Source organism: Camelus bactrianus, chromosome 16 (assembly GCF_048773025.1).
Source record: "Camelus bactrianus isolate YW-2024 breed Bactrian camel chromosome 16, ASM4877302v1, whole genome shotgun sequence".
In the NCBI taxonomy this organism is placed as follows: Eukaryota; Metazoa; Chordata; class Mammalia; order Artiodactyla; family Camelidae; genus Camelus; species Camelus bactrianus.
In genome coordinates this window covers 39,141,257-39,169,131 of record NC_133554.1, presented here as the reverse complement: position 1 = coordinate 39,169,131, position 27,875 = coordinate 39,141,257, and the positions used below count along the sequence as shown (strand labels likewise).

Below are 27,875 nucleotides of genomic sequence, written 5' to 3'. Positions count from 1 at the left end.
TGTATGTGGTAGAAAGTCTTTGTGGGTCTCGTGGGTCTCTTTCTGTGTGTGTCAGTGTGATCACATCCACAGACTCTTTTGATGCTGTGAGTGTGTGCTCACGTGTGTGTTTTCGTGTTTCTGAGTCTGAATGGGGTTGTGTTTTCTCTCCTGCTCATCCTCACAAAGCCCCGCCCTCCACGGTCCCTTCCCCTGGGCCCAGCGGGCTCAGCTGATGACTGTTTGCTAACACGCTGTTTTTCTTTGCATGCTGCATGCTGGTCCTTTGCCTTACAGAAGCTGCCGAAGGTAAAACCTTGTTTCTTGTTAGCTTTCCCTAATTGCCGCGATTAGAGGCTTGTGGGCGGCTCCCCCTCCCCTGCGGCTTTCTTGCCCCTCTGCTGTTGGGCCGCAGTGGGTGTTTGTGGTCTCCCCTGGCAGATGTCTAGGGGTAAGGGGGAGGGTCCTAATGTGTTCCTGGAACGGGGAGGCACCAGTGCTTTCCTGAGACGCGGTGGTTCTTGTGCTCATCGTAGCAGAGCTGGCTCCTGCTCTGCCTGTCTGTCCTTGCCCACGTTGGCATCTGGAGCCAAGCCCTCTAAAGGGGTTTTCACAGCCGACTTGGGAGCCCTCTGGCGGCAGCAGTTTGGAGTTACCTCCTCTTTTAGGACCTGCTCTTTCTCTCCAGCCCCAAGGGACATAGGAAGCGCTGGCAGCTGCCTGCTGTCCCTGTTTTGCCTGAAGCCCTGCTGGTGTCCTCAGGGCTTGTCTTACCCTCTGGAAGGAACCTGCTCCCTTGTCCTCTAGGATCGAGGGAGCTGAAGGGCACAGTGGTTATCAAACAGCCTAAGGAGGAAGACCCAAGATGCCAGATCCTCTTTTCTACCCCATAGCTGGGCGCAGGCAGTTTGCCCGCCATGAGTGGGCCCAGAAGGCTGCGTACCTGCTGGGCTGCAGCCTGGAAGAGCTCTCCTCGGCCATCTTCAAGCACCAGCATCAGGGCGGCACCCTGCAGCGCTCCACCTCCTTCCGCCAGGGCCCTGAAGAAAGCAGCCTAGGGGACGGCCCAGGTACCCTGAGCCCCTTTGCTGGTGGATGTCCCCGGAGGCCTCTTCCAGGGCTGGTTGCCATCTCTGGGGCAGGCAGACTGCTGGGGTGAATAGATGCTTCAGTTAGGAGGAGAGACCCAGCCCAGGGCTGTGTGCTGACTTGGCCTGGGTGGGTAGGGAGCACACCCAGGTGGGGAGTCCCAAGGAGCAGGAGATACAGTTGACCCTCCTGGTCCACAGGCCCCAAACTGAGTGCGCTGGAGTGCTTGGAGGGCATGGCGTCTGGCCTCTACAGCGAGCTCTTCACGCTTCTCATCTCCCTGGTGAACAGGTGAGTGCCAGGCAGGGCCCAGGAGCTCCCTCTTCCTGCCCTGACAAAGGTGGGGTTGATGCCTTTGTGCTTATGTGATCGCTAGGCAGAGCCGTTCTCCACCAGCAGAGGGCTCACTGTCCCTGCAGGCAGGAGAGGCCCGTCGTCCCCACAGGATCTGGGCACTAAGACAGGGATGGGGATCAGGCTTGGTGCAGGGGGCACTGCTGAGGCAGGGACACTGCCCTGGACAGCTCTGACCAAGACTCTCCCTCTGAAGGGCTCTCAAGTCCAGCCAGCACTCTCTGTGCTCTATGATGATTGTGGACACTCCCGGCTTCCAGAACCCTGAGCAGGGTGGGTCAGCCCGCGGGGCCTCCTTTGAAGAGCTGTGCCACAACTACGCCCAGGACCGGCTGCAGAGGCTCTTCCACGAGCGCACCTTTGTACAGGAATTGGAAAGATACAAGGAGGTAGCACTTGACCTTGCGTCTGCCTGCCCTCCACCTTCAGGCTCGTCTTCTGACCTTGGCACCCTCAGGGAGGGCATCTGTGGATGTAGGAAGGCACCACTTTCCCCGCTCTTTACCCTTTGACATTTCTGTCCCCTTCTGCTCTCCAGGGCAGGAGGCTTTTCCTGCCCAGGCTGCATTCTTTCTTTGTGGAGAATTTGCTCTCCAGGAAGCCAAAGATGCTTTCAGGGTTCCTGGGAGCCCCTCTTTGCCCACCTTTAAGGCGCCTGCCTAGGCCCTGGGTACTACAGCCATGCAGTTCCTGCCTCCGCATGTGTCAGACCTGGCCTTCCCTGTCTCCTGATCTGTTAGGATGGTGACCAAGTATTTAGCCCCCCTCCCCCATAAAGGGGTGTCCCAGATAGGATCTGGAAACCCTACCTTGTATGGAGATGAGTTGAACAAGCTGGGAAAAATGTTTATCTTGGTTGAGAGAAGATTCAGGAGGAAAATGATCATTGTCTTCAAGTGTTTCAAGGATGAGCATGTGCAATAGAGAGTGGGCTCACTCCATGGAGCCTAATTAGCAGCATGAGTAACAGGAATAGGCACGTGACTGTAGCTTACTGCACAGGGAGGTTAGCTGACCAGAGATACAGGCTGGTGCCTTGAGAGGTGTGGAGTGTTTGTCAGTCGGGCTGCTGGAGGGGAGCTCCTGCTCGCATGGGAGATTGGCCTTGCTGACCCCAACGTCCCCTCCTGGCCTGCTCATGCGCTGTGCCCCACACCAGGCCCTGTTCTCACCGCTGCTTCACCTTTCTTTCTAGGAGAACATCGAGCTGGCGTTTGATGACTTGGAGCCAGCCACGGACGACTCTGTGGCTGTTGTCGACCAAGCCTCCCATCAGTCCCTGGTAGGAATCCCAGGGAGGGCCTGGGCTAGCCTCTCTCGCCTCTCCCATCCCTCTCCCTCAGCAGAGCCCTCCCTGTGGGAGCTGCTGTCACCGGTGCCACCGTGGGCTGGGGGCGCCCAGCAGTCAGGCCCAGACACCAAGCATGTTAGTGCTGCGTGCCCTGCCCCTCGGCTCTCGGCCAGTGTGATCAGGAAGGTGGCACTTTCTTCTGCCCTGGTGCAAAGGGGAGCACCACCGCTGGGTGTCTGAGCCAGGCGGGAGATATACCTCTTCTCTTACCAGCTGGGCTCAGGCCCTTTCCCAGCCGTGCCTCGAGTGTGTCTACAAGGAGTCCTGGTACCACCTCCTTTGTGGTGAGGGCCTGGCTGAACCCAGAGGAACCTGGTCATCCCCTCCATTGTCCCCACATAGAAGACTGGTGCCGCCTAGCAGAGCTGGGTGGGGAGGTGGCCTTCCGCCCAAACAGAGAAGATATAAACGCCCACTGAGGGGCTGTGTAGATGTGAGCCATCGCCCCTCATTCTGGGGATGGGCTTTGTCACCCTTTGGGCCAGTGTCTTGGGCACCTTGCTGCCTGGGGGGCTGGCTGGCCTGATGAGCACTAGGCGTTGGTGAATGTCTTCAATTAGGAAGATTGTATAAAGCACTTTATTGGAGAATTGGCATTTTTGTCAGGTTGCTGGTTTCTCTCCTCTGCCTTGAGCCCTGCCTCCCTCTCCCTCCTTCCTGTGAGAAGGCCCTGTCAGGCTGGCACAGGGCATAGGGCCCCAGGGAGGGTGTGTCCCCCTGGGACAGGTACTTAAAGTACCCAAATTCCACATCCCCCCAGGGAAGCTGGCTTTTCTTCCTGTCACCTGGGCCCCTGCGGTGGCCTCCCCTGAGAGCCTTCGCCATGTCCAGGAGGTGTGGAGACGTCAGCCCACGTGGCTTAGGAGCAGCAGTGGGTCTCATTTAATATGCCTGGGAGGTGACGCCCAGAGGGTGAGGGCAACATGGGGCTTGCCCAGCCCTCCCCACCTCTGAGGGGCCGAGGGTGGAGGAGAGGCTCTGGATGTAGGCTTGGGTTACTGAGAAGACTTCAGTCATTGCTGACTTTGCACATGAGACCTAGGAATCATATTGTGCTGGGGGCTTCTCTCTCTGATCTCTTCCCGGCCCCTCTTCCTCCCTGCTGCCCACTTCTTCCACCAGATGCAGCAGTGAGGGGCAGGAGCTGCAGTGTGTGTGTGTGTGTGTGTGTGTGTGTGTGTGTGTGTGTGTGCGCGTGTGTGTGTGTGTACACGTACGCACGTGCACAGCATATTCAGAGTGTGTGGCTGGGGCCAGGGCTCCACGTGACAGTGTGGGATTTCTCTGCTTCCCCACAGGTCCGCTCACTGGCCCGCACAGATGAGGCTAGGGGCCTACTGTGGTTATTGGAAGAGGAGGCGCTGGTGCCAGGGGCCACTGAGGACGCCCTGCTGGAGCGCCTTTTCTCCTACTATGGCCCCCAGGAAGGTGACAAAAAAGGTAGGTGGCACCCCTGGAGTGCCGTTCCTCTGCTTCCTCTCCAGAGAACCGCCTATACCAGGCCAGTTGGCACTGCTCGGAGCTCACTGAGTCCACGGGCATTTTGGGGCCTGTGCCCTGATGATCTGAACCTTGCTTCCTGGACTCTCAGGCCAAAGCCCTCTCCTGCGCAGCAGCAAACCGCACCACTTTCTCCTGGGCCACAGCCACGGCACCAACTGGGTGGAGTACAACACGGCTGGCTGGCTGAGTTACACCAAGCAGAACCCAGCCACCCAGAATGCCCCCCGACTCCTGCAGGACTCCCAGAAGTAAGAGCGCCACTCACCCTGCCCATCCCAGCTTCTCTTCTTACTGTTTGAAGATTTCTCTGCAGTGTCTCTGTCGGGTGTGGGACGTGCAACCCCAGCCCAGATAAGCCAGACCCCTGGCCATGGGGGTGGTTGTGTGTCCTAGGCTCTGGGAGAAGGAACAACCTCTACTGCTCCGTGAATGTGACTTCTTTCCTTCCTTTGCCTCCCCTCCTTTGGTAGAAAAATCATCAGCAACCTGTTCCTGGGCCGGGCGGGTGGAGCCACGGTGCTCTCAGGCTCCATTGCGGGCCTGGAGGGCAGCTCGCAGCTGGCGCTGCGCCGGGCCACCAGCATGCGGAAGACCTTCACCATGGGGATGGCAGCTGTCAAGAAGAAGTCCCTGTGCATCCAGATTAAGCTGCAGGTGGTAAGTGTGCCAGTTCGGGCCACGGGGCACTTCCCGGCCCCTGGCAGGTGACCGGGGCCTCCTGGGCACACTCAGGTCATCAGTGCCCACTCAGCAGCCCACCTGCGTTGATTACTGCTGGTGGGTCCTCTTTCAGTGCTGCTGCCTGTGAGTGGCCACCCAGGCCTAGTATGGGCAGAGTTGTCCAGGCTTAGGACATTCTGGCCAGGGATGGGACACCGGCTATCCTGCATGGAAGGGAGATGCTGTTGCTGGTCCCTGATCTCTTGGGCTCTGGCTGTCAGAGCCCACTGAGGGCTGTATCTTCCTATTTGGCAGGATGCCCTCATCGACACCATCAAGAAGTCAAAGCTGCATTTCGTGCATTGCTTCCTGCCTCTGGCAGAGGGCTGGGCTGGGGAGCCCCGTTCCGCCTCCTCCCGCAGAGTCAGCAGCAGCAGTGAGCTGGACCTGCCCCCAGGAGACCACTGCGAGGCTGGGCTCCTGCAGCTGGACGTGCCCCTGCTCCGTGCCCAGCTCAGGGGCTCCCGCCTGCTTGATGCCATGCGCATGTACCGCCAAGGTGGGGGCCCCCTTCCCTCTCAACTCCTGCCTCTCTTTCCGAGAGCTACCCCTGCCCCTCCCCACCTCCCAAATGGCCCATGGGGCTAGAGGGGTGCTGCTCCTCTCCTGCCTCCTGCTGGCCATACATCTTTCTGCTGCTGCCTCCTCTGTGGCTCTCTCCTTGTGTCTCTCCAGCCCAGTCTGTTCCTTTCTCTTTTTCTTCCCAGCCTGCTGGCTATCCTTTCCCTTCCACATTCCTGTCCTCTTCATCCCCTCCCCTCCCCACTCTACATGCCCTGTTCCCACAGCTCCCTCCTTGCCCCTTCCCTGGTTTGGATGGGTCAGCTCTGCCCACGGCAGCAGACCCAGTACCCTCATGGAGAAATTGCCTCTAAGAGCAGGCCAGCCCCACAATGAGAAATGAGGTGCTAAATCTTTCTGAAAAACTTAAAATTCCCAAGAAAGGTCAGATAGACCCTTTTTGTGGACCCATCTGGAGGAGAGGACAGAGAGGGTGATGATAATAATAATAATAATAACAACAACAACAACAACAATAATAATAATAAAAACATCCTTAGAGCATTGTTCTAAACTCATCACACACATGAACTCAATCCTCACAACAACTTCATGAGATGTAAGTATTAATATCATCCCCTGATGAGGAGACAGGTTCAGAGACGTTCAGTAGTTTGCCCAAGGTCATACAGCTTGTGAGTGGCAGAGTGGGATTTGACCCAAGCAGATCAGCTTCTGAGTTCATGCCCCTTGGGTAGGGTTTCATTTGCCTGAGAAGTTATGAGTTGCCAGGTTTCTGCCTTTGTCCCTTAGTGGAAAGAGTGGGCAGTGTCCCACTCACCCACAGCCAGGTCCCCTTGAGACATCCCCAGGGGCACTGTCATTTCTTCTTAGCAGCCAAAGCCAGGAAACGGGCTCCCTGCCCTACTCTAAATAAATCATCGATCTGTCCCCACGTTGTGATATGGAGTTGGTGTTTATTATTTCAAAACCAGATTGTTACCGCTCTGAACCAAAATCAATGTGCTTTACTCAAACAAGCAGATCGATGAGGCCAGCAGCAGCCAGCCCCCCTCCCCTCTCCCAGCCCCCAGCCACCATCGATAGCGCTGATGATTAATTAAGATGCCAGGCGTCCGGACCTGCTATCCCAGCCCATCAATTTAATTGCAATTCAGATACAATCAATAGCTCACTTTGTCTTGGCCCCTCAGCGGCCCCCGCCTCCTGTTTCAATTATCAGGCACATGCATCAGCCTCATCTCCCAGTTGGAGGGTTTCCCAGAGCTACTATTCCCATGTAGTGGAGAGAGCCCCCGAGTGGCTGTCAGGAGCCCAGGTCTGGAGTCCAGTTCTACCATTAGCTGCAGCCTTTGCGACTGACCTTGAACAAGCCAGGTGCCCTACCTCCAGGCCTCAGTTTCCATGTCTGGGGGATGAGTTGTGTCTGGCCTTTTTGGTTTGAAATTCTGTGTTTCTATAGGAGTGGGTCTCTTGGTCCTCTGCTTGGGTCCTTTGGTGTCCTTGAAGTACCTCAGGGTAACCTCTCACTGGCCACCTTCCTGACCTTGCTCCAAGTCAGAAGCCACCTCCTCCTTGCCCTGACCTTAAGACCAGACAGTAGGAGATCTCTGTTAGAAGTAATACTCTTTAGAGAAAAAGAATCTATAAGAGTTTTTGGTCACCTGGCCTAGGGCCCAACGTCAGGATGTGGGCAGGAGGGGAGCCCTTTCTGATACCCTGCTTCAGTGGACTGGGAAAAGGAAGGGAGCCTTTTACTGAACACCCGCCAACTAAACCAAGCTGTACCTTCTCCATATCTTCTCATTTAAGTCCCATGACTACCATGCAAGATAACTAGTAGGGCCCTCCTTTAAAGATGAGGAAACCAAGGCTCAGAGAGGTTGAGTGACTCGTCCAAGGTCACATGACACCAAGAGCCAGGACAGGATTCCAGCCCCAAGCCTACACACTTTTCCTCTCTGCTATTCTCTGATGCCCTATTTATTTTTTCTTATTAAATCCCTAATACATCATTCTCTGGGTTATCACAGAGTCATAGACTTGGAGGCTAGAAAGCATCTTAAGGGTTCATGCAGGCTTTTATCTCCTTCCAAGTGGTCAGCCATCCCCTGTTTGCATCCTCACTGATGAGGCAGGTGCTTCCTTCTAAAAGAACCTGTTCCCTTTTTAAACCTGGTAGTCCCACTGTGGGGCAGCCTTAGCTGTCCTCTCACCTCCTGTTTCTCGCCCCTGCCTCCTTCCTCTCTGCTCTCCTTTCCCAGATCTGCTTCAACCATAGGCTCTCCTCCCCCAGCAGTCTCTTCCCCGTCAGGTGACTCTGCCAGGGCACCAGTGGCTGTTGGGGCACACTGGGAGCCGGCAAGGCCGATAGGCCTGGCTCTGGGCCGCTGTCTCCCCAGGTTACCCTGATCACATGGTGTTTTCCGAGTTCCGCCGCCGCTTCGACGTCCTGGCTCCACACCTGACCAAGAAACACGGGCGCAACTACATTGTGATGGATGAAAGGCGGGTAGGTCTGGGCACCCCCAGCCCCAACAGACCGTCCTTCTTCTGCTCAGACGCCTCTGAGCAGCTGCCCTTGCTCCCCTTGAGAGAGCCGGGCTGGCCGATCAGGGCCAGGATAGGGACATGTGGCAGCCAGGCTGTGGCATAGAGGGAAGGCACCCTGGGTCATGGATTACAGGAGTCACAGAAGAGCCACCACTTCGAAGGCCCGAGATGAGCGTGTCTGCTCTCTGATGAGCCAGACAATCCTCCAGGACCCTCTCAGGTGGCAGATCAGAACAAGGGTTTTAGGTGCCCCACTCGTAGCATCTGGGCCCTTCAGCCTTGACTCCCATGTGAGGGACTGCCTTCTGTATACACCTCTCCAGGTGCCTCCTTCCCCACCCCTCCTGTCTGAGTGGGAGAGGCTTCCCTCCCCTTGTCTGATCCCTTCCTCCTGTGCTTCGGAACCCATTCCCTTTGGTCCCTCTGGAGACCTGTTCCATCAGCATAAGTTCTCTCTCCTGTTCCCTCGGCCTCACCTTCTCTGCTGGCTCTTTTCTCTCAGTGGAGGAATATTCCACAGACATTGCTCTTGGAAAGGAGCCTTCTGTCACCCTCCCTCATGTGCTGGACCTTCAGTACTTACTTTCCTCCCACTGCTCCTGCCTCACCACCGTTCATTCCTCCCCCCGTAGCTGCCTGGTCCCCACCCCTGACCCCTGGGACTAGTCTTGTCCCACCACGCCCTCCATGTTGTCAGAGCTCATGGGCACTTTTCTCTGCTTCTTGGCAACATGTGACTCTGTTGACTCTGTTCTTTTTGAAACATTCTCTACTCAGCTTCTTTGCTGCCACTCCTGGGTTCCCCCTTGTCTCTTTGTTCTTTCTTTCTCAGCCCCTCCAAGCTTCCCTTCTTCCACTTTTCCCCAAAGTAAAGGTCTCTTTCTTATTTGTCCCTCTCCTTGGCCGTATCTGCTTTCTATTCTACACTGTCTTCCTGGGCAACCTCATTCACACCCATCACTTCAATTACCACATATATATTGATGGTCAGATCAATACCTCTCGCCCAGGCCTCTCTCCCACTCGACACGCATTTCTGTCTAGCTGCTTTCTGGACTTCTCTACCTGTATGCCTTATAGCACCTCAAACTCAGCGTGTTCAAACCAAACTGATCACATTTCCTCCCAAACCTACGCTTTCTCTTGTTTTCCCGTCCTTGGAGGATGGCTCCATCATCCGTTTCCTGCATAAGTCAGAAACCTCAGTGTGTCCCTAGATTCTCCCCTCCCACCTACCCCTCCCCCACATCAGGCAAGGCTCCATCCCTTTAACATCTCTTGTATTTCCCCCTCTTCTCCTCCCTTTGGGTCAGGCTTTAGCCTTCTCTCCTGTGGATTCCTGCAGGAGCTGCCTAAGGGGTCTATCCATCCTCCACTCATATTCCAGTGGGATCTCTGCAAAAAGCAAATCTGATCATGCCCCTCCCTGAGAGAACCCTCCAAGGGCTCTCCGAGCACACAGGCTCACATACTTTGGCCCCTGCCCACCTCTCTAATTGCACTTTAATTGCCCCCTCCCACCCACTTCACCCCAGTTATACTGGACTACTCCGAGTTTCCTCTGTGCTTCCATGCCTTTACACATGCTAGGCCCTCTGCCTGAGATGCCCTCTCCCCGGCTTTGTCTGACTAATTCTTACTTGTATCTAAAGACAGCACAAGCAACACCTCCTCCGGGTGCCTTCCACAGCCCCCTTGTCTGACTTACACAACCTCCTCCTCTATGTACTTCACTGATTCTCTCGTCTCACTCCCCAACAAGATAGCTTGTTCGTCTTGCAGTCATCTTTATGTCCCCGGAATCCAGCACAGTGCCGGATGCTGTAGAAGCCACCAGTAGCGCTCACTAAATCAATAGTGGACCGTCCGAATGGAGAACGGGAAGGACTGAGTGACTGGGTGAAGCCTGAGTGGAGGTGGGGAGACCCTGGTGGGCTCTCTGACAGAGGTGTCTCTTTGCAGGCAGTGGAGGAGCTACTGGAATCCTTGGACCTGGAGAAAAGCAGCTGCAGCATGGGCCTGAGCCGGGTGAGTTGCCCCTACAGGAGGGCAGCCAGGCCTTCACTCTCTGGTCACCCTTGTCCAGATGATCGGCCCTCCCCTCCTGCTCTCCCTGCTCTGTCCAACTTCAGGAGTCTCTCGGGGCCCCTTCTAGGTCTTGCCCCCCAGCCCCTCCTGCCCCATCACTCTGGGGCTACCCTTCCTCTCAAGCTGCCCCCTTCAGGGCTAAGCCCAGGAAGTTAGATATTCCAACTGCAGCAAATGTGACTCCCCCTCCCTTTGAATAACTGGGCTTGTTCAGTGCCATGAACACCTCTCTGATATCAGGAGGGAGTGGGTTGGAAGATGGCCCTGAATTGGCCTGAGGCCTGGTGTGGGGAGTGGGGAAGGCAGGAGGGAGGAGAGCTGGGAGAAGCAGGAAGGCAGTCGGCAGGTGCTCCAGAAGGCAGGGCCCCCTTCTGGGGAGTTGTCCAGGGCTGTCAGGGTCCCAGAAAGCAAGCAGGACTTGGTGAGGCTGTGCCGAGCCACCTGCCCACAGGCCGAATTCCTCATCTGAATGGAACGCGGTGCATAAAAGGCAGGCACGCCCACCCCAGGTGCCAGTCTGCGGCATCTACCGGCACCAAAGGGCCAGCCGAGCGTCCCTCCCACGGGGCCGGGAGCCTGTGCACCCCTCTCTCCCAAGACCAGGAGGCTTGACAGCGGCATCCACGTATGTGCTCCAAGGGCTGAGGTGGGACAGAGAGCAGTTGGGAGTCCCCAGGAGGGTTCTGGCCTGTCCATCTGTCAGCAGAGAGGAAAGGAAGTCATGGGGAGTATGAGGTGGAAGGGGAGGCTCCCCGAAAGAGGCTCCCGTATTGCTTGTCGGCTCTGTTCTCCCTGTTCTGCATTCTGAGCCACTGGGAATCCCTTCCCCGACCCCTCACTCTTTGTTTCCACTGTCCCTGGTTTTCTCTTTTCCTTTTGGCCCTGGCAGTCCCTGCTGGTATCTGTTCCTTGGTTTCAGATTCTGTTATTTTCTGTTTCTTTCCTGGTTCTCTGTTTCTCCTGTGGTCCCACCCTCTTTCCATGTCATCCTTCTGGTTTTGGTCTCGGCTGTGTCTGGCTCACCTCCTTCATTCCTCCTCCCCACTGTCTCGAAGCTCAGAAGCTGCCAGCTGAGCTTCCTCCCTGGGAAGCCTGCAGTCAAAGATTTCACTGCGGCCTCTTGGTTTCTCCCTGGGTGGGCTCCTGCCCCTCTGGTAGGCTAAGCTGCTGCTGGCTGGCATGGGGGTGGCACCTCCTCCAAGACATGCCTTGGGCAGCTAAGAGCCTGTACGGGCTGGTCCTCTTCCCAGCTGCCATCTCAGACTCTGCATCATCACAGGTGCCTGGCTGAAGGAGGCAAGTCCCACTCATGCTCAGAGCAGAATAGAGGCAAAGTCGGATGTTCACTGACATCTGGTTTGGCAGAGAAATTTCAGGGCTTCTCGGCTGTGATTAACAATGGCTGGTGAACGAGGATTCTCTGTGTGTTTATCACATTGCTTCAGAGGAAGGGGGTCTCAATCCAAGCCCACAGGACCCTGGGGGTTTAGGCAAGGAGTCTGGGGGTCTGAGAGCCTCCTGATGTTGTTTGTAAAATATATATGGATGGGTATGTTGGCGGGGGCGTGGGGTGTGGAGATGGCCCTGAGATTTCACCTAATTCTCAAAAGGACTCAACCTCACAAATGTGCAGCTGTTAGGAGAGGTGTGAGGCTTGCTGCCCTAGTCTCTAGACCACCCTTTCTCTGCTCAGTGTGTTTCTGGGCCATTCTCTGTCCCCCTCCCCAGCACCTCACTACTTCTGTCCCAGTCAGACAGCTGTGTGCTGGCCATTAGCATGTTGGCTCACCTCCTCCGGGGACTTGGGTCTTCCCTACCCTCTGTGGAATCTCAGGCTCACGGATTGTGGGAAACAGAGGCCCAGGTGGGGCTGGAGACCCGTGGGAGATCTCAGGTGCTCACCCCGGGTGTTGCACAGGACTGAGCTGGCTTTCTCCCAGGCCGGCCTCAGGGGACCAGGTTCTTGCCAGAGGCAAAGGTTTCTCAGCAGAAAGTGTAGGCCCCTCCCCACTTCTTCCCTGGAGGGAGGCCTGGGGACACCGTACCTATCAGTTCTGAATGTTTCGCATGGAGTTCACATCTTCTCTTTGCCCCACAAAAGGGAATTTTTCTGTCTTCTGGGCAAGGTGGAGGTGGCATATACCTAGGTGTCTGTTTCTTTGCCCTCTTTAAGGAAACCAGAGTCTCTTTTTCACCTGTTTTTCCCCCACTTCTTCCCTTAACACAGAACATTTTACCCAGCCCCATTTCTGGGCACCAAAGAGAGAGGAGAGGCTGAGTGTGGGGGTGCCCAGCTGGTTCCTCTCACATCTGCCCTCCAGCCCCCAAACCTGTATGACAGGTCCCTTGCCTGGGCCAACCCCCGCCCACCCCACAGGCTTTTTCATGAGATGAAACCTGGGGGTGGGGGTGGGGTGTTGGCACATGAAAGGGGAGACAGTCTGAAATGAAATCCAGTGGGGAGTGTGCAGAGAAGCCCCTCGCCCCCCTTCCTCCCCCTTCTCTGCATACTGCTTCCCAGACCTGTTTCTTCTTCCACACATAGACCTCTGTCCACCTGATCCCAGGCACCTGGAGGCCGGAGGTGGCCGGGGCCTGCAGTGGGGCCTGCGGTGGGGCCTGCGGTGTGCTGTGGGCACAGGGTCATGGGCAGAGCTGCTGGCGGCCCTGGGGGAAGAAGCCACCATAGGTGTTGCTGAGGGGTGTCCTCTCCCCCTTTGACAGCAGCTGCTTCCGTCTTTCTTGTCCCAGATACCTTCCCTCTGGTGTCTCTCTCTTTTCATCTCTCTTTGAAGTTGGATTTCCCACCTTACTCCTCCCCTTCCAAAACCTCCCAGCCCCCAGCCTGGCCCTCCTCCCTCAGCCTTCCCCAGGCCTCTTCTTGCTCCTTCCCTCCTCTCTTGGACACTGGGGTTTTCAGGCTCTTCCTGGGCCAAGAGCCACACCCCCAGGCCTGCTGGTTTTCTGTTCCAGCTGCTTGTTCCTCCACCGGGTGGCCCCCGGCCCAGGTCCCGCCTTCACCTGGCTGGCTTCTCCACAGGTATTCTTCCGGGCGGGCACATTGGCACGTCTGGAGGAGCAGCGGGATGAACAAACCAGCAGGAACCTAACCTTGTTCCAGGCGGCCTGCCGGGGCTACCTGGCCCGCCAACACTTCAAGAAGAAAAAGGTGCTGCTCCAGGGACATCCCCGTCCCACAGCCCAGCCTAGACGGGCAGAGCTGGCTCCTGGGGTGGGGGTTAGGAGGGCCACTCTAGGGGACATGCAGGGCGGGAGGCTGGTCTTGGGACAGTGAGTTATTACCTGGGGGAGAAGAGGCAGGACCTGCCAGGGGCACCATGCTCTGGGCTGGGCCAGGATTGGGGTGGGCAGCTCCCCCGTGCCAGGGAGAGTGCTGGTGTGCCCAGCAATGGGGCCTTGTGGCCTGGTCTGAGAGCTAGGGTGGTGGGGGAGCAGGGCCCAGGCAAAGGTGAGCTCTGGATCATAGGCTGCTCCATGAAGATTAAGGAGCTGTGTCAGCGACTCCTTTTCTTATTAGCAAGTCCATAAAACAGCCAGCACCGCCGCCTCTTGTGTTTCAGCAAGATTAGGTTTTATAGCACATCTAGGCCAGGGTGCTGGAAATAATCAGGCAGCAAATAAAGCAGACAAAATTATTCCTAATGACGGAGGAGCAGTTAGTGCCCAGTGCAGTGCTCCCGGGGCTGGCTCTCTGCCGCCCACTCTCTGAGGGATGGAGGGAGGCCAGGGACAAGGGTGGTTTAGGGAATGCTTAACTCGAGGTCAGGTGGCCAGAGGAGCAGCCCAGCAGCTGGGCTGGTGTTGGGGAGGGTCCTGGCTAGGCGTGGGACTGAGAGCCTGCTGTGCGCCACTCCCACCCCAACTTAGATCCAGGACCTGGCCATTCGCTGTGTGCAGAAGAACATCAAGAAGAATAAAGGGGTGAAGGACTGGCCCTGGTGGAAGCTCTTCACCACCGTGCGACCCCTTATCGAGGTTCAGCTGTCGGAGGAGCAGATCCGGAACAAAGACGTACGTGACAGCCTGGGCAGGGCCACACAGCCAGGAGGGAAGGGCTGGAGTTCATCCACGTGGGCAAGAGTTTTGCCGGCTTGTCTTGGGCTCCCAAGTGCTCCTTTGTTTAGTCCAGAGAGCTAGTGTCCTTGAACTATGCCCAGCAAACCGAAGGTATCCATCTGACGTGCTGGCTGACCCCCTGGGTATCCTCTTAGGATAAGACCTCAGGCCTCCTTGGCACATGGGGAAGGGTCTACCGACGGAGACCCAGGGAGGCAGTGGCTTCCTGATCCCTCATGTCCTGGCCTGAGCTTCACCAGCTTCACTCACCCCAAGAGTACAGATCCCGAGCCCCAACCTCTTGCAGTGCCTCTGGCTCACTTTGCCCTCCTTACTGCACCCTAGGAGGAGATCCAGCAGCTGAGAAGCAAGCTTGAGAAGGTGGAGAAGGAGCGGAATGAGCTGCGGCTCAGCAGTGACCGGCTGGAGACCCGGGTGAGCGATACCCAGCACCCAACAGATTGCCCACCTCTGCAGGGCAGCCACCCGGGAGCCTCCACCCCACCCTCCCGGTGTTCCAGCTGAGTGAGGCAGACATTTCAACTGGTGGTGACTCCCTCCCCCAACCCCAGATCTCCGAGCTGACATCGGAGCTGACGGATGAACGTAACACAGGGGAGTCCGCCTCCCAGCTGCTGGACGCGGAGACTGCGGAGAGGCTCCGGGCAGAGAAAGAGATGAAGGAGCTGCAGGTGAGGGCAAGGCTGTGCTAGGGCTGCCACTCTGGTGCCCATCTCCTCCTCCAAGGACAGGTGGCATCTTTGCCACCAGCCCAGCAGCCCTGTCTGCCCTGGGTAAGCATGTGACCATGGTCTGTGTGGTTCAGGGGTGCAGATGGTACTGAGTGAAGGGGTGGAACTGCACACCTCATCACCATCTTTCTGCAGACCCAGTATGATGCACTGAAGAAGCAAATGGAGGTGATGGAAATGGAGGTGATGGAGGCCCGTCTCATCCGGGCAGCTGAGATCAACGGGGAAGTGGATGATGATGACACAGGTGGGTCAGAGGCTGGAGGACTCGGCAGTGGCCTGAGTGGCAAACTCTGATACCTACCCCTGGGCAATCAGGATAATGATGATGTTCAAGAACTATATCCAAGGACCATGATCTGGCGGTCCCAGGAGAGAAGACAGCACACGTAGCCACATCGCCATCTCTAGTCTTTTCCCAGCTAGTGGCTCCTTCTGTCTTGGGAGGAAGCCATTGTTCCAGGAGCCTTTCTGAGTCCCTCTGGCTGACTCCATCTGTTGCCCCATCCTTCATCTCCTCTGCCCCTTCTCGGGGACACTCATCAGCGCAGTCCTCCCTATTCTGCCCCAAATACACAGGTGGCGAGTGGCGCCTTAAGTATGAACGAGCAGTGCGGGAGGTGGACTTCACCAAGAAGCGGCTCCAGCAGGAGTTTGAGGACAAGCTGGAGGTGGAGCAGCAGAACAAGAGGCAGCTGGAGAGGCGGGTGAGTCTGGTAGAAAGAGTAGAGGCCTGTGCCTGGGAGGGCTGGGAGGAGCTTGGTGCCGCATGTTGTCCCGGTGAATGGTCAGAGCCAGGCAGGCCCTGGGAGCAACAGGGAAGGGTTGACTTGTTAGCCATTTGGTATAGGGAACAACCAAGGGTAAACTATTACGAGGGTGTCTTAGGTTCCCTGGATGACCCTGGCTTCATCCCTCATTCCTGATCCCCCCCCTCCTTCATTCACTTCCTTCTCCACGCCCTCCACTAAAACTCCCTGGGCAACCCTGCACCCCATCTCATCCCCTAGCTTGGGGACCTGCAGGCAGATAGTGACGAGAGCCAGCGGGCCCTGCAGCAGCTCAAGAAGAAGTGTCAGCGGCTGACGGCCGAGCTGCAGGACACCAAGCTTCACCTGGAGGGCCAGCAAGTCCGCAACCATGAGCTGGAGAAGAAGCAGAGAAGGTGGGTGGATCCCCTGCTCTGGGCGCAGAGGACTTTCTAGAGCCATGACAGACAGGGCTCCCTGCCTCCCTTCAGGGAGGAAAGAAGGGAGGGCCTGAGTTTGGCCAGGCACTTTGCCTGCATGGTCATTCACCCTGGAATGTGAGTCAGGGTCTCACTCCTGACCTCTGAGGAGCACACAGACCACATCCCCACTGACAGCCTGCTCACTTAGGCCTCTACTTTCCGATGTGTTCTCCCTAGCGTGTGCCTGTCCACCCTGCCTGGGACCAGAAAGGATGGGCATCCGCAAAGCCCCATGCAGGAACCACTCCACGGCAGCCCTGCCCCTTGCCCCCACCCAGCTCCCTATATCTCCCTTGCCCCAGCCATACAAACACACTCTCCTGACTAATGTCATTAAACTACCGTGCCACTTCCATCTCATTATGGTAATGACACAAAGGGAGGGCACAGCCCTCACAGGAGAAAATCCAATCTAAATTAATTTCCCTGGCTGGGGATGGGAATGGGATGCCTTTATTAGTAACACAGAGGAACCCACACACCCCAGGAACAGCAGGGTGCCCCAGGGAGTGGGAATAGCACCCAGATCCCCTCTGCAGGGGACGGGTTCTCAACAGAGTCACCAGTTGCCTTTGTGAAGGGGCAACCCCACACCCACAACTCTGGAAATGAGAATGGCAGGGCTGAGTCCTTCCAGTGACCCTGGCTTACCCTCTGCCTCTTGGGCTCACTAGGGCCTGTGAGGCTGCTGCTTTGCAGAGAGCAAGGGGAAATAGGAAACCCTATATTCCTCCCTCCCAGCACCACGACTCTGCTTCCCTAGTTCTTATCTTTTCCCCACCCCCCTTTTACCTAGAGGCAGGCACCCTCCGTGGGACCCCCCTCTCTGAGCACCCCGTTGACAGTGCCAGCTTGGCCTAGTTACCGTCTTGCTACGCTCCTCGCTGGGCAACTTAATAAGTTTCAGCTGCCCGGAGTTTTCTTACTTTCTTTTGTGTGTCAGTGTGTGTGTGTGATGTGGGGTTGGGATGGGGATGAGCTGTTCAATTTTCGACAGGAACCTGATTAGCTATTCAGGGGAGGTGTTAAGAGGAATTTCAGCAATTTGCTTCTTATTTAGAGTCACTGGGCAGGAAATGGAAGGCTGGGAAATGGAGAAGTGAAGAAAGAAGCCCCCGACTGTGGACTGTGCACCCGTTGAAGCACGCTGCCAGCTGGGCACAGTTGGAATGGGGCTTCCAGCCGGGTGTGGGGTGTCCTGGGGGTGACATGGGTACTGCTGGGGAAGGTGGGCCCGGCCAGAGATTGGTGCCCACAGGTGGGGCAGCAGCCAGCTCCTCCATCTGGAGTTGCCAAATTGAACCGTAGAAAGTGAGTTAGGCAAGGCAGGATGTCTGTCCATTTCTATCCATTCTGATGCCCCCTCTGCCCTCACCCTGGCCCCTCATTTCATTCTTTGAACTACTGAAGGGGAAAGGTCAAGGCTTAATGCTAGAGGAGAGTCTGTCCACCTCTCCCGTGGAAGCAGTCTGTGGGTCCTTCTTAGGCCCACCTGTTGAAAGGGCTCTGTGGACCTGCTTGATGAAATGCACTCCTATCCCAGACCAGGCTGCTCAGCAGGGCCTCCGTGTCCTGACCTGTAACCCCTGAATGTCACCTCACCACCGCCCCCAAGTTCAGGCTGCAGCACTGCCCCCCACCCCTGACTTGTGTCTTGTCCAAATCTGTGGCACAACTTCCTGGCAGCCTCTGGGTGCTGGAGACCTGGACATTTCCCTTATCTGATGGAACCGTCATGACCACGCTTCCTCACAGGTTTGACAGTGAGCTCTCACAGGCACACGAGGAGGCCCAGCGGGAGAAGCTGCAGCGGGAGAAGCTGCAGCGGGAGAAAGACACGCTCCTTGCTGAGGCTTTCAGCCTGAAGCAGCAACTGGAGGTGTGTGGGGCTGCCCATCATCCACACCCCATCCCCCTCACAGGTCTGGGCCAGCCCTGGCCCAGCCTCATCTTCTCTTTTGTACCAGGAGAAAGACATGGACATTGCGGGGTTCACCCAGAAGGTTGTGTCACTTGAAGCTGAGCTTCAGGACATTTCTTCCCAAGAGTCCAAGGATGAGGCCTCTCTGGCCAAGGTCAAGAAACAGCTCCGGGACCTGGAAGCTAAAGTCAAGGATCAGGAAGAGGAGCTGGATGAGCAGGCGGGGACCATCCAGATGCTGGAGCAGGTGCTGAGGGCTTGGCCAAGGGAGGCACCACTGACCCTACAGCCACCCCAGGGTGTGGGCCAGAGGAGGGCAAGATCCCAAATTCAGTCATTCATTCTTTCCCTTACCCACAAAATATTGAGGGAGCATCTGATCTGTGCCAGCCACAGTGTGAAGATAATTAAGCTTTCCTGGTGCTTTCCACAAGAACAGATCTTAATGAGCTCCATTGGTGAGGGACTCAGGATGCATGGCAGCTGGAGGGCCATGAGCCCATCCAGCCTGCCACTGAGCCACCATGTCAGTTCAGGGAGCTAGAGCCTGGAGGCCAAGTGAAAAGCTGCAGGGCTGTCCCATGCCCAGCAGCCTTCTCTGGGCCTGTGCCAGACATCTAGTAAAGGAGTTCAGCTTCTCTGGAGAAGCCAGCTGCTGCAGGAGCAAGGTGGGAGCAAAGGGAACTGCTGGCAGAGATGTTCCCTGCTCCCAAGCCTGGGGAGACTGGCCCATTGGGGTGTGGTGGGAAGGGGTCAGGGCACTGCTGGGAAAGAAACCCAGTCCCTACTCCCACCCACCTCCAGGCCAAGCTGCGGCTCGAGATGGAGATGGAGCGGATGAGGCAGACCCATTCCAAGGAGATGGAGAGTCGGGATGAGGAGGTAGAAGAGGCCCGGCAGTCGTGTCAGAAGAAGGTAAGGCCGTGGGCACTTACCTGTCCAGTGTAAACACCAGTTCCCCATTACTCCTTTAAAGTAAGGGCTGTTCTGTTTCCCTACCTTAGCCACACTGTCTTCCATTGCCATTCAGGACTGGGAAGCTCCACTCAGGATCCTGGCATTGGCTGAGATATGTGCTCTCAGGGTCTGTAAAGAAGCTCAGGCCTTTGAGAAGCTAATGCCCCCTCCTTTCTGTGCCAAGCAGCAGGCAACTAGCCTAGCCCAGTGGAGCCTGCCAACTTAGGAACAAGGGCTCCCTCCCAGGCTGCCTTGAAACTCTAGGAACTTCAAATTCAGGGTCTGACGCCTTCTGGGGTCATCCATGCTCAGCCCTGGCCCACTGTTTTCCTGGGATGGAGAGATCCAGCAGGGAAGGGGCTGGCTAGCGCTGGACACTAAAGGGACTGATGGACCCCTGTCCTCAGTTAAAGCAAATGGAAGTACAGCTTGAGGAGGAGTATGAGGACAAGCAGAAGGTGCTGCGGGAGAAGCGGGAGCTGGAGAGCAAGCTGGCCACGCTTAGTGACCAGGTGAGTGGAGACTGCTGGCTGCCACAGGGAGAGCTGGGAACAGGAGGGGTGCTGGCTCTGTAGGGCCTGCTGTCATCACCTGTGGGAGGGGGTGATCACCATCCATGGCAGCCCCGGGCTTTCTCACTGGCCAGCGTGATCCTGGCACTTTTACTTTCATTGCTCATGAGGGGTCTCTGAGAGTGAGGGCAGGGTGAGGAGTGGACTTGGGGAAGACAGGAGGAAGCCCCAGCTTCTGGTGTCCACCCAGGTGAACCAGCGGGACTTTGAGTCAGAGAAGCGGCTCCGAAAGGACCTGAAGCGCACCAAGGCCCTGCTGGCGGATGCCCAGATCATGCTGGACCACCTGAAGAACAATGCACCCAGCAAGAGGGAGATTGCCCAGCTGAAGAACCAGGTATCTGCAGACAGGAAGTCATAAGCTCCAGGGGCAACCAAGCTTAGTTTTTCAGTTCTCTCTTTCTCTCCCTCTGGCCTCTCAGTGGTTCTTGAGTCCTTGGGAAGGAAGGTGACAGAGAAGTGGGGAGAAGCCACTTGCAGCACCCAGACTCCCCAGGGTCTGCCCATGCAGTATGCATGACCGCCAAGCCCAGGATGCTGTGGGCGGGCCCAGCACCTACCACCCCATCACGGGAGGAGATGCGGTGCTCTCACCACAACACATCACAGCCCCGGGGTCTCAAGTGAACGAAGGAGGAGAAGGAGAGCTCCTGTGTTCCCTCTCCCCGTGAGCACTTGGCACAGCCCTCCTGCCCCGAGGGGGATGGCTGACTTCTCTCTCTGGGGCGGGGGTGGCTCTGTGTCCAGCTGGAGGAGTCAGAGTTCACCTGTGCAGCAGCCGTGAAAGCGCGGAAAGCAATGGAGGTGGAGATCGAAGACCTGCATCTGCAGATCGATGACATCGCCAAAGCCAAGACAGCGGTGAGAATGCAGGGTGTGCAGGGCCAGACTCGGGGACTGGGGGAGAGTGTAGCTGTGACGTCGGCTCCCTTTACCCTCAACAGGGCTCCTTCCCCAGCTCAGCCCCTTCACCGGGGCTTCCTGCAGGGAGAGCTGCCCCTACCCTCTGCCTCTCCCCACTCAGAGCAGAGACCTGGAGGGGGTGAGGTGGAGGAGGGAGCCAGCAAGGGCCCATCTCCCTGCTTAACCACCTGCCTGTGGGAGCTTGGCCGCAGGCCCCAACACCATAAATAAAGGCAGCTAATGTGGCTGAGAGATGTAAACAGGTACCTAGAGATTAGCAGAAGTACCGATAAGAGGATGGGATGGCTCCGTTTCCCTCCCCTGCCCCTGGCCAACCCACTGACAAGCCCAAGCGGCAGCTAATTAGAGCGCTTATTTAATGCCTCCCTTTTAATTCCCCACCTCTCCCACGGCCCATCCATCGGCTGAAAACTCATTACTGGGATGCGGCCACCAGTACCTCCTCGGGCAGGGAATGGGGCAGGGGAGGAGGCTGGGCTTGACTCTGGGCTCCCTGGCCCCCAAGCTGGTCACCTGGCTGCTGAGAGATGCCAATCTCCTGGGCTTGATTTATTTCTGTGACATTTGTGCTCCTCAGCAGTTTTCAGGTGAGTAATTCAAATTCTTTAATTGTGTTAAAAAAAAAAAAAGGCTGTTATAAAATTACCATTTTATTTAAATCCAAGTTAATAAATTTCTTGGCGGAGGCTTCCCCAGCTCCCCACAGCCTGGTAACAAGATGGATGGGGCAGAGAAGGAGCCAACGCAGTCATTTTGGTTTGGAATTACAGGCTAATAGATTCATTCATTTCCTGAAGCTGCTGTTGGCTGTCTCTTCCCTTCCCCCCAGGAGTGGACTCGCTGTGGGGGCTGGAAGGCTGGGAAACAGGCAGTCCCAGAGGAAACAAGAGTCCATGCCAGGAGAGCTTTACAGATTTGAGGGGTCCTTCCCTGGGGCCTGATGGGGGCAGAGTGTGCACAGGTTAGAGCTTAGATGCTACTGCTAGGAGGATGTGTCGCTGGTTCTGGACCGACCTTTTCTGCCTTGTCATTAGCCTTCAAAGAACTTCGTTATTTAGCCCAGGGTCTGCCTGAGTGGTGAAGACAGCTCTTTCCGTCAGCTCCCAGCCCAGAGCAGGACAGGTAGCTCTCTGAGTATCACTGGTCCTGGCACCTACTCCCGCAGGTGGGCCTGGCCCCGTCTTCAGCCCCTCCCATTGGAAGTGGTCTGGGGGAGGTTCAGTCTTCCCACTGAGGACCATCAGGCACACTAGGCCTAATATTCTCTGATCTGTCTTTGCCTCTGTCCAGCTGGAGGAGCAGCTGAGCCGTCTTCAGCGGGAGAAGAATGAGATCCAGAACCGGCTGGAGGAGGATCAGGAGGACATGAATGAGCTGATGAAGAAGCACAAGGCAGCCGTGGCTCAGGTGCCTGCCCAGGAGTGCCCCTCCACACCCTACACTGGCACTGTCCTCTGGTCCTCCTCGTAGGCCCCCAGCACAGCCACTTCTTTTGGGAGGTCGCAGTGCCTGCGTGCCCTGGCCCTCCATGTGGGGTGGAGTGGGCTGAATTTGGTGCTTGTAGGGGATCCTGCTTCAGCCCTCTCTCCTTTCCCAGGCCTCCCGGGACCTGGCTCAGATGAATGATCTCCAAGCTCAGCTAGAAGAAGCCAACAAAGAGAAGCAGGAGCTGCAGGAAAAGGTAGAGACCAGGGTCTCCCTTAGTAGAGACAGGGTGCCAGGATTGCTGTGGGGGGGGGGGATGAACCCCCGAGAGTTCACAGACCAGCACCCGCTTCTCTCTGCCATCCGTCATCCACAGAGCATCGTCAGCAAGTGCAAAGGCCTAGGCTTAGAGCCATGTCACCGTAGCAGACATTTTGGCTTCCGCTGCCTCATTTCACATTTCTATTCCCTCTCTGGTCCTTAGCAAAATCCGTGCCAGTGCTGGGCCAGATGGGGAATGCCTCTGGCTCAGGGCCCCATCCTTCCACCTCCCTTGGGCATCTCTCCCTCCCTCGGCCTTCTAGTCACGATGGTGATCTTGCAGCAGGGAAGGGGGGACAGACCCTGCTCCCTCCCTTTCTAAGCTCAGTTCTTTCTTCCCTTCCTGCCCTGCACCCTCCAGCTACAAGCCCTTCAGAGCCAAGTGGAGTTCCTGGAGCAGTCCATGGTGGACAAGTCCCTGGTGAGCAGACAAGAAGCTAAGATCCGAGAGCTGGAGACACGCCTGGAGTTCGAAAGGACCCAAGTGAAGCGGCTGGAGGTGGGTGCACACTTCCCCCAGTCTGGTCCGCAGTGAGCAGCAGGTCAGAGCAGCCCCAGCAGCTGGAGTCACGCATGCTCAGCAGAGCTGGGCAGGCCTGCGGCCGCTCCTCAGAGGCCTCTGCCAAGCTGCCAGGCCAGCTGACGGGGCGGGTGCCTTCTCCCCCGCCCACCCAGCCCGCTCTCTGGGCATCGCGGAGCCTGCCTACTTTACATTCTGTTTCCGTGCTTGCTTTCTGCCAAGGGACCAGAGCAGCTTAGCTTTTCGTCTTCATATTTTCCTCCACCGTGTGCTCCCCGCGCCAGTCCCCTCACTGCTCTCTGGCAGGGTCATAAATATGCAGCGGATGGCGCCACTTCTGCGAGGGCTGGAGTCTGTCCTCTCCTCTCACTGCTCGCTCTTTCTCCCCCTTCCCTTTTCTTTTCCCTTTTTTCCTCAATTCTTCCCACTCTTCCCATCTCTGCTTTTTCTCCTTCTCCCTTCATTATCCTTCATTTTTTGCCCCATTCTTTCTTCTCCTTCTATGTTTATTTTATCCCCAATCTCATTTCTTACCCTGTCCTATTTCTTCCTTTCTCCCCACCCCATTTCTCCTCTCCCTCTACTTTTCATTCTTTTCCCTTCAACGCTCCTCCTTTTCCTGTTCACCTCCTTCTTCCCTTTTCATCCCTCCTTCCTCCCAACTGTAATCTCCTTTAATTTTAATTTAATCCTTTCGGTTCTACTCTCTGGAAGCCAGTGTGCTCCAGCCCCCTCCCTCTCCAGCAGAGCAGGTAGGAAGAAAGAGGCCTGCAGAATGATCTCTCTGGATTTACACCCCTCTCGCCCTATTTTAAGTTCTTCTTCTCCATCTTGAGCGTGTAGATGTCTGTCTGAGCACTGATGGGCCTCCAGGAGAAGCGTGTTCAGGGTGTGGGTCCTGAGGAACATCCCTGCCACCTCCCCATCAACCCTTAGTCAGTGGAGCAGGCAAGAGGGTGGGGATGGAACCAGGTGACTTTGGGGCTGGCACTGGGCATCGGAGGGCATCAATACCATTGACTTAGGAAGAAAATATGGCTGAACCTCCCAAGACAGGGTCACAGTCCTCAGGAGAGCTAGAGAGAGTTAGTCCATGTTCTGCCTTGGTGATGTTTTGATTCACATTTTACATACAGGAAGGGTCCAGTACTTTGCCTGAGGTCACAAAGCTGCCAAGGGGCAGAGGAGGCCATTGGTCTGGTGGATGTAGGGCAGACCTGCTGCATCTGCCTTCTTTTCTTGTGGGCCCCCATCCCTCTCCTCAGCTCTTTCTCTCATTTTCCCTTCTGCTCAGAAAGGCAGTATTGTGGTCTAGACACACAGAATGTTAAGCACATATGGCCCTCAGAGATCATGTGGCCTAGTTCTGTTGTTTTAGAGACACAGGGCTGGGGGCCAAGAGTGGAGAACTAGGATTAGGACCAGAAGCAGGACTCTGCCCTCACACTCTGCCCCAATCTCCTAGTCATTTTTTGCTCAGCATACTATGGCCCAGAAGGGAAGGATGTGTTCAAGTTTCTGGGGAAAGAGAGATTCATCAGGCTTAGAGGGCTGGCTTTGTGTTTGGCATATGATGACTGTTTAGTCTCCTTCTAATCCAGAATTCTCGGTAAAGCCATTTACCTCTGAGCATAGGATCTAGCCTTTGGAGCTTCTGGGTTTAGGGTCTCTTGAGGGAAGCCCTGCTGCCCGTGGAGGCCCCACACATGGTGTCAGTATGGACAGGCCCAGGCTCTAGCCAGAGTCCTCCTCTGACCTGGGTGGCGATAATGATAATGATAGTATCTTTCATCTTCCAGAGTGCCTTCACATATATTACCTTGTTTGGTCCTTAAAAGACCCCTGGGGAATAGGTGTTATTCTCCCCCTTTTACGGAAAGGCAAAAGAAGCCACCTCTGGGGGCTTTAGTTGCTTGCCCACCTAGCCAGTGAGCGGGGCAGCCGGAGCTGGACCAAGGCCTCCCGACTCCAGAGCTCTGCCACACCCTGCTCTCCTCCTGGCTGATGGGCCTCTCTTCCCACCGCCCTGTCCAGAGCCTGGGCAGCCGGCTCAAGGAGAACATGGAGAAGCTGACCGAGGAGCGGGATCAGCGCATAGCAGCTGAGAACCGGGAGAAGGAGCAGAACAAGAGGCTACAGCGACAACTCCGGGACACCAAGGAGGAGATGAGCGAGCTTGCCAGGAAGGAGGCCGAGGCAAGCCGCAAGAAGCATGAACTGGTAATGCCCGCCCCACCGACCCCGAGGCCTCAGGCCGGCAGCCCTCTGAGAAACTACCAAGCACACACCTCACCCCTGGGCTGGTAGGGGTGGGCCCCATTCTGGGGAAAGCAGAGATTTAAGGGCCATGGTTTAGAGAATTGAAGGGAAGAGGACATATCGAGAGCCCTGCAGGCAGGCCAGGGGGCCAAGCGTGGTACCAGAGTCTCCATCAGGTAAAGCCAGGCCCCAACAGCCTAGCAACATCAGAGAGAAAACCCTGTAGGCTCACGGCAGCACCCATGTAACTGTTGCCTGGCCCAGAGAGACTGAAACCGGCCTTTTCTGGGGCAGCTGGATGAGAGACTAGCCCTCCTGTGGACTAGACTGCCCCCTCTCCCTCCTAGGAGATGGATCTGGAGAGTCTGGAAGCTGCTAACCAGAGCTTGCAGGCCGATCTGAAACTGGCATTCAAGCGCATCGGGGACCTACAGGCTGCCATTGAGGATGAGATGGAGAGCGATGAGAACGAGGACCTCATCAACAGGTGAGGGGGCCTCGATTGCTGCTGCAGCTGGCACAGAAGCCCTCGTGACCAGGTAGAACGGCTGCGACCTTGGTCTCCCCGCCGCTGAGCCACCAACCCACCCTCCCGTAATTGCCAGACCCCAGCATGGACCCTGTCCTGCAGTGGCTGAGGGCAGGACAGGTGCTGCCTGGGTGAGACGTCCTCCCCTCTTCCTCCTGGTCCTCCTCCCCAGGCCTCTCAGGGACCTGGCTCTCCAGCTCTGCCTGTTCAAGATGAGTTATTCCCCCATTTAACTGCATTTCCGATGGCGCCTGCCCCACTCTGGGGAGAGCAGAGATTTAAGGGCCATGGTGCCTTGTTACCGTGCCAGAGATTTTCTCTCATAAAACCCACCCAGGGAATGGTTTAGGAGAGACAGATTTGTAGTCTTAGGCTGAGGAGGAAGTCATGAGGCAGGCAGACCGACAGTGGGGTCAGGCCCTGGAGAAGCTTCCAAGGCTGCCCTGGGCAGACCCCCAGACTTGCCCCTATCCCACGTGGACCCCATCCTGCTCCTGGGCCACCCAGGGAGCCTGCTCCTTTGGAGCAGAGGAAAGGTGCTGAGGAGGCCTGGACCTCCCTCTGAGGACAGCACTATCCTGCTGTCCAGAGCCGTGTCTTCCTGAGGAAAGAGGAAGTCCTCAACTGAGGGGTCCACCTTGGTTTGCCGGTTGACTTTTCTGTCTTCTTCTGGCCCCCATGCCCACCATTTTCTTTCTGTTTCCAGTTTGCAGGACATGGTGACAAAGTATCAGAAAAGAAAGAATAAACCGTGAGGACTGGAGCGCACGCGCTCTCTGCCTCTCCTCGCGTGGTGTCTAACCACCCCTAACACTGGACTCCCAGCCCCACTGCATGCTGCATGTGGACCCACAGCCTCAGCTCTTCCTCTGAGCTGATCTCTCACACTAACGTGGCTCACTCTGTCCTGAGGGAGGCAGGGCGGCGGGCTGGGCCCTGCATCAGATGTAGAGGGGCAGACAGTGAGGGTGCCCCGACACTGGAAGGCTCAGCCGGCCCTCACACCGTTGGTCGGCAGGGTTGGGGCTCCATCAGAAAAGAGAGCTCAGCCTCATGGGGTGGTACCCACAGTCTGCCTTCCTGAGCTTCAGCCCTCTCCTCCCTCAGAAACCAAGTGTAGCCACTTCCTGGCCTCCTTATCTCTGGGGAAAAGTCTGATCTGGATTTATCCACATCCTTGGGCTCCTTTGGAGCCTGAGCTGCCTGAAAGAAGCGGGTATGTTTCGCTTTGAAAGGTCCATCACCTTCTTTTGGCAGACAAGGGTAGAAGGTGAGGGGCATCTAACAGGCATCTTTTGTTGGAGAAAGCATTCAGGCAGCTAATCACGGGCTGCTCTACCATGGCAGGGGAAGGGAACGCAGCCAGATGTGTTTACTTTACTCCCTGTGGGCACTGCGGGCAGAAGGACGCCCCGGGCATTTGTGCCAGTGCTGTCAATCAGGTGGTGGGGAGCCCAGCAAATCCACCCCGTCTCCATTCCTCCTTTTTGGGTGGGAGCTAGGCCTGAGGTGCAGATGTGCCGGCCTCCGGGTGCATCTGGGTGATCCTCCCTCAGGTTGGGCAGGGCTGGTCTTAGAGGTTGTTATTCTAGTGTGGCATTGGGTCTCCTCCCCTACTCTCTCTCCTCTGGCAGGCGTCCTCCCCTGGCCGGGATGGGCTGGCGGCAGCGCAAAGGACTCCGCGAGAGCTAATGATAAATGTAATAGTGTGTAACAGTGATAGAGGGCCGCTGGAGCCCGGTTGTCACACACAATTAATATCCCCCGCCGTTCTGTCTCCGTTTGTTTGTTCCCCCGCGATTCGGCTCCCAGTTAACTAATAGCACATGAGCCTGGACATAAATTGTATTTGACGCGAGGTTTAATTCCGACCATTTAAAATTTCAACTGCCCCTTGAGCCTACCTGCCCCTGGAGTTTGTTTACGGGCCTGATTATTTAAGGAAAATAATCCAAACATCCTCTATAGGCTTAAGACTAAAGGGAAGGCAAGGGCAGGCAGGCCAGCTTCTCAGCACATTCGCTGCTCTGAATATAAGGAGGCAAATTCGTATTCCAGGCCCATGACTGTCTGTCCCCAGTGTGTACCAGCCCTGCTATCCTTGGGCTGTAGGAGCTTTGAGGGCTGATAAAATGCACATTTAAGATATATTCTAAACTATTGCACATGCACACACACACACACACACACACACCAGTGTGCACTCACGCAGGCACACAGGGGCATGC

The 27,875-nt window shown here is 56.4% G+C and overlaps 1 protein-coding gene across 8 annotated transcripts in view; it reads left to right on the top strand.

Moving 5' to 3' along the window:
- MYO18A (myosin XVIIIA) overlaps positions 1-27,875 on the top strand; it is a 90,726-nt gene that overhangs the window by 53,284 nt on the left and 9,567 nt on the right. For 3 of the 8 annotated variants that reach the window (XM_074343148.1, XM_074343147.1, XM_074343145.1), the window contains 30 exons: positions 277-288; positions 873-1,049; positions 1,269-1,359; positions 1,619-1,811; positions 2,618-2,704; positions 4,072-4,213; positions 4,365-4,524; positions 4,747-4,933; positions 5,252-5,495; positions 7,921-8,030; positions 10,034-10,099; positions 13,200-13,328; positions 14,048-14,191; positions 14,582-14,671; positions 14,809-14,928; positions 15,124-15,235; positions 15,568-15,695; positions 15,999-16,153; positions 17,975-18,098; positions 18,187-18,387; positions 18,945-19,055; positions 19,505-19,609; positions 19,860-20,006; positions 20,417-20,530; positions 21,884-22,000; positions 22,191-22,274; positions 22,701-22,838; positions 24,894-25,079; positions 25,466-25,605; positions 26,354-26,398. In XM_074343148.1, coding sequence (XP_074199249.1) covers positions 277-288; positions 873-1,049; positions 1,269-1,359; positions 1,619-1,811; positions 2,618-2,704; positions 4,072-4,213; positions 4,365-4,524; positions 4,747-4,933; positions 5,252-5,495; positions 7,921-8,030; positions 10,034-10,099; positions 13,200-13,328; positions 14,048-14,191; positions 14,582-14,671; positions 14,809-14,928; positions 15,124-15,235; positions 15,568-15,695; positions 15,999-16,153; positions 17,975-18,098; positions 18,187-18,387; positions 18,945-19,055; positions 19,505-19,609; positions 19,860-20,006; positions 20,417-20,530; positions 21,884-22,000; positions 22,191-22,274; positions 22,701-22,838; positions 24,894-25,079; positions 25,466-25,605; positions 26,354-26,398 — 3,859 coding nt within the window. The remainder of the gene's footprint in view (positions 1-276; positions 289-872; positions 1,050-1,268; positions 1,360-1,618; positions 1,812-2,617; positions 2,705-4,071; positions 4,214-4,364; positions 4,525-4,746; positions 4,934-5,251; positions 5,496-7,920; positions 8,031-10,033; positions 10,100-13,199; positions 13,329-14,047; positions 14,192-14,581; positions 14,672-14,808; positions 14,929-15,123; positions 15,236-15,567; positions 15,696-15,998; positions 16,154-17,974; positions 18,099-18,186; positions 18,388-18,944; positions 19,056-19,504; positions 19,610-19,859; positions 20,007-20,416; positions 20,531-21,883; positions 22,001-22,190; positions 22,275-22,700; positions 22,839-24,893; positions 25,080-25,465; positions 25,606-26,353; positions 26,399-27,875) is intronic. The other 5 variants (XM_074343150.1, XM_074343149.1, XM_074343151.1 and 2 more) reach the window with 2 other exon arrangements.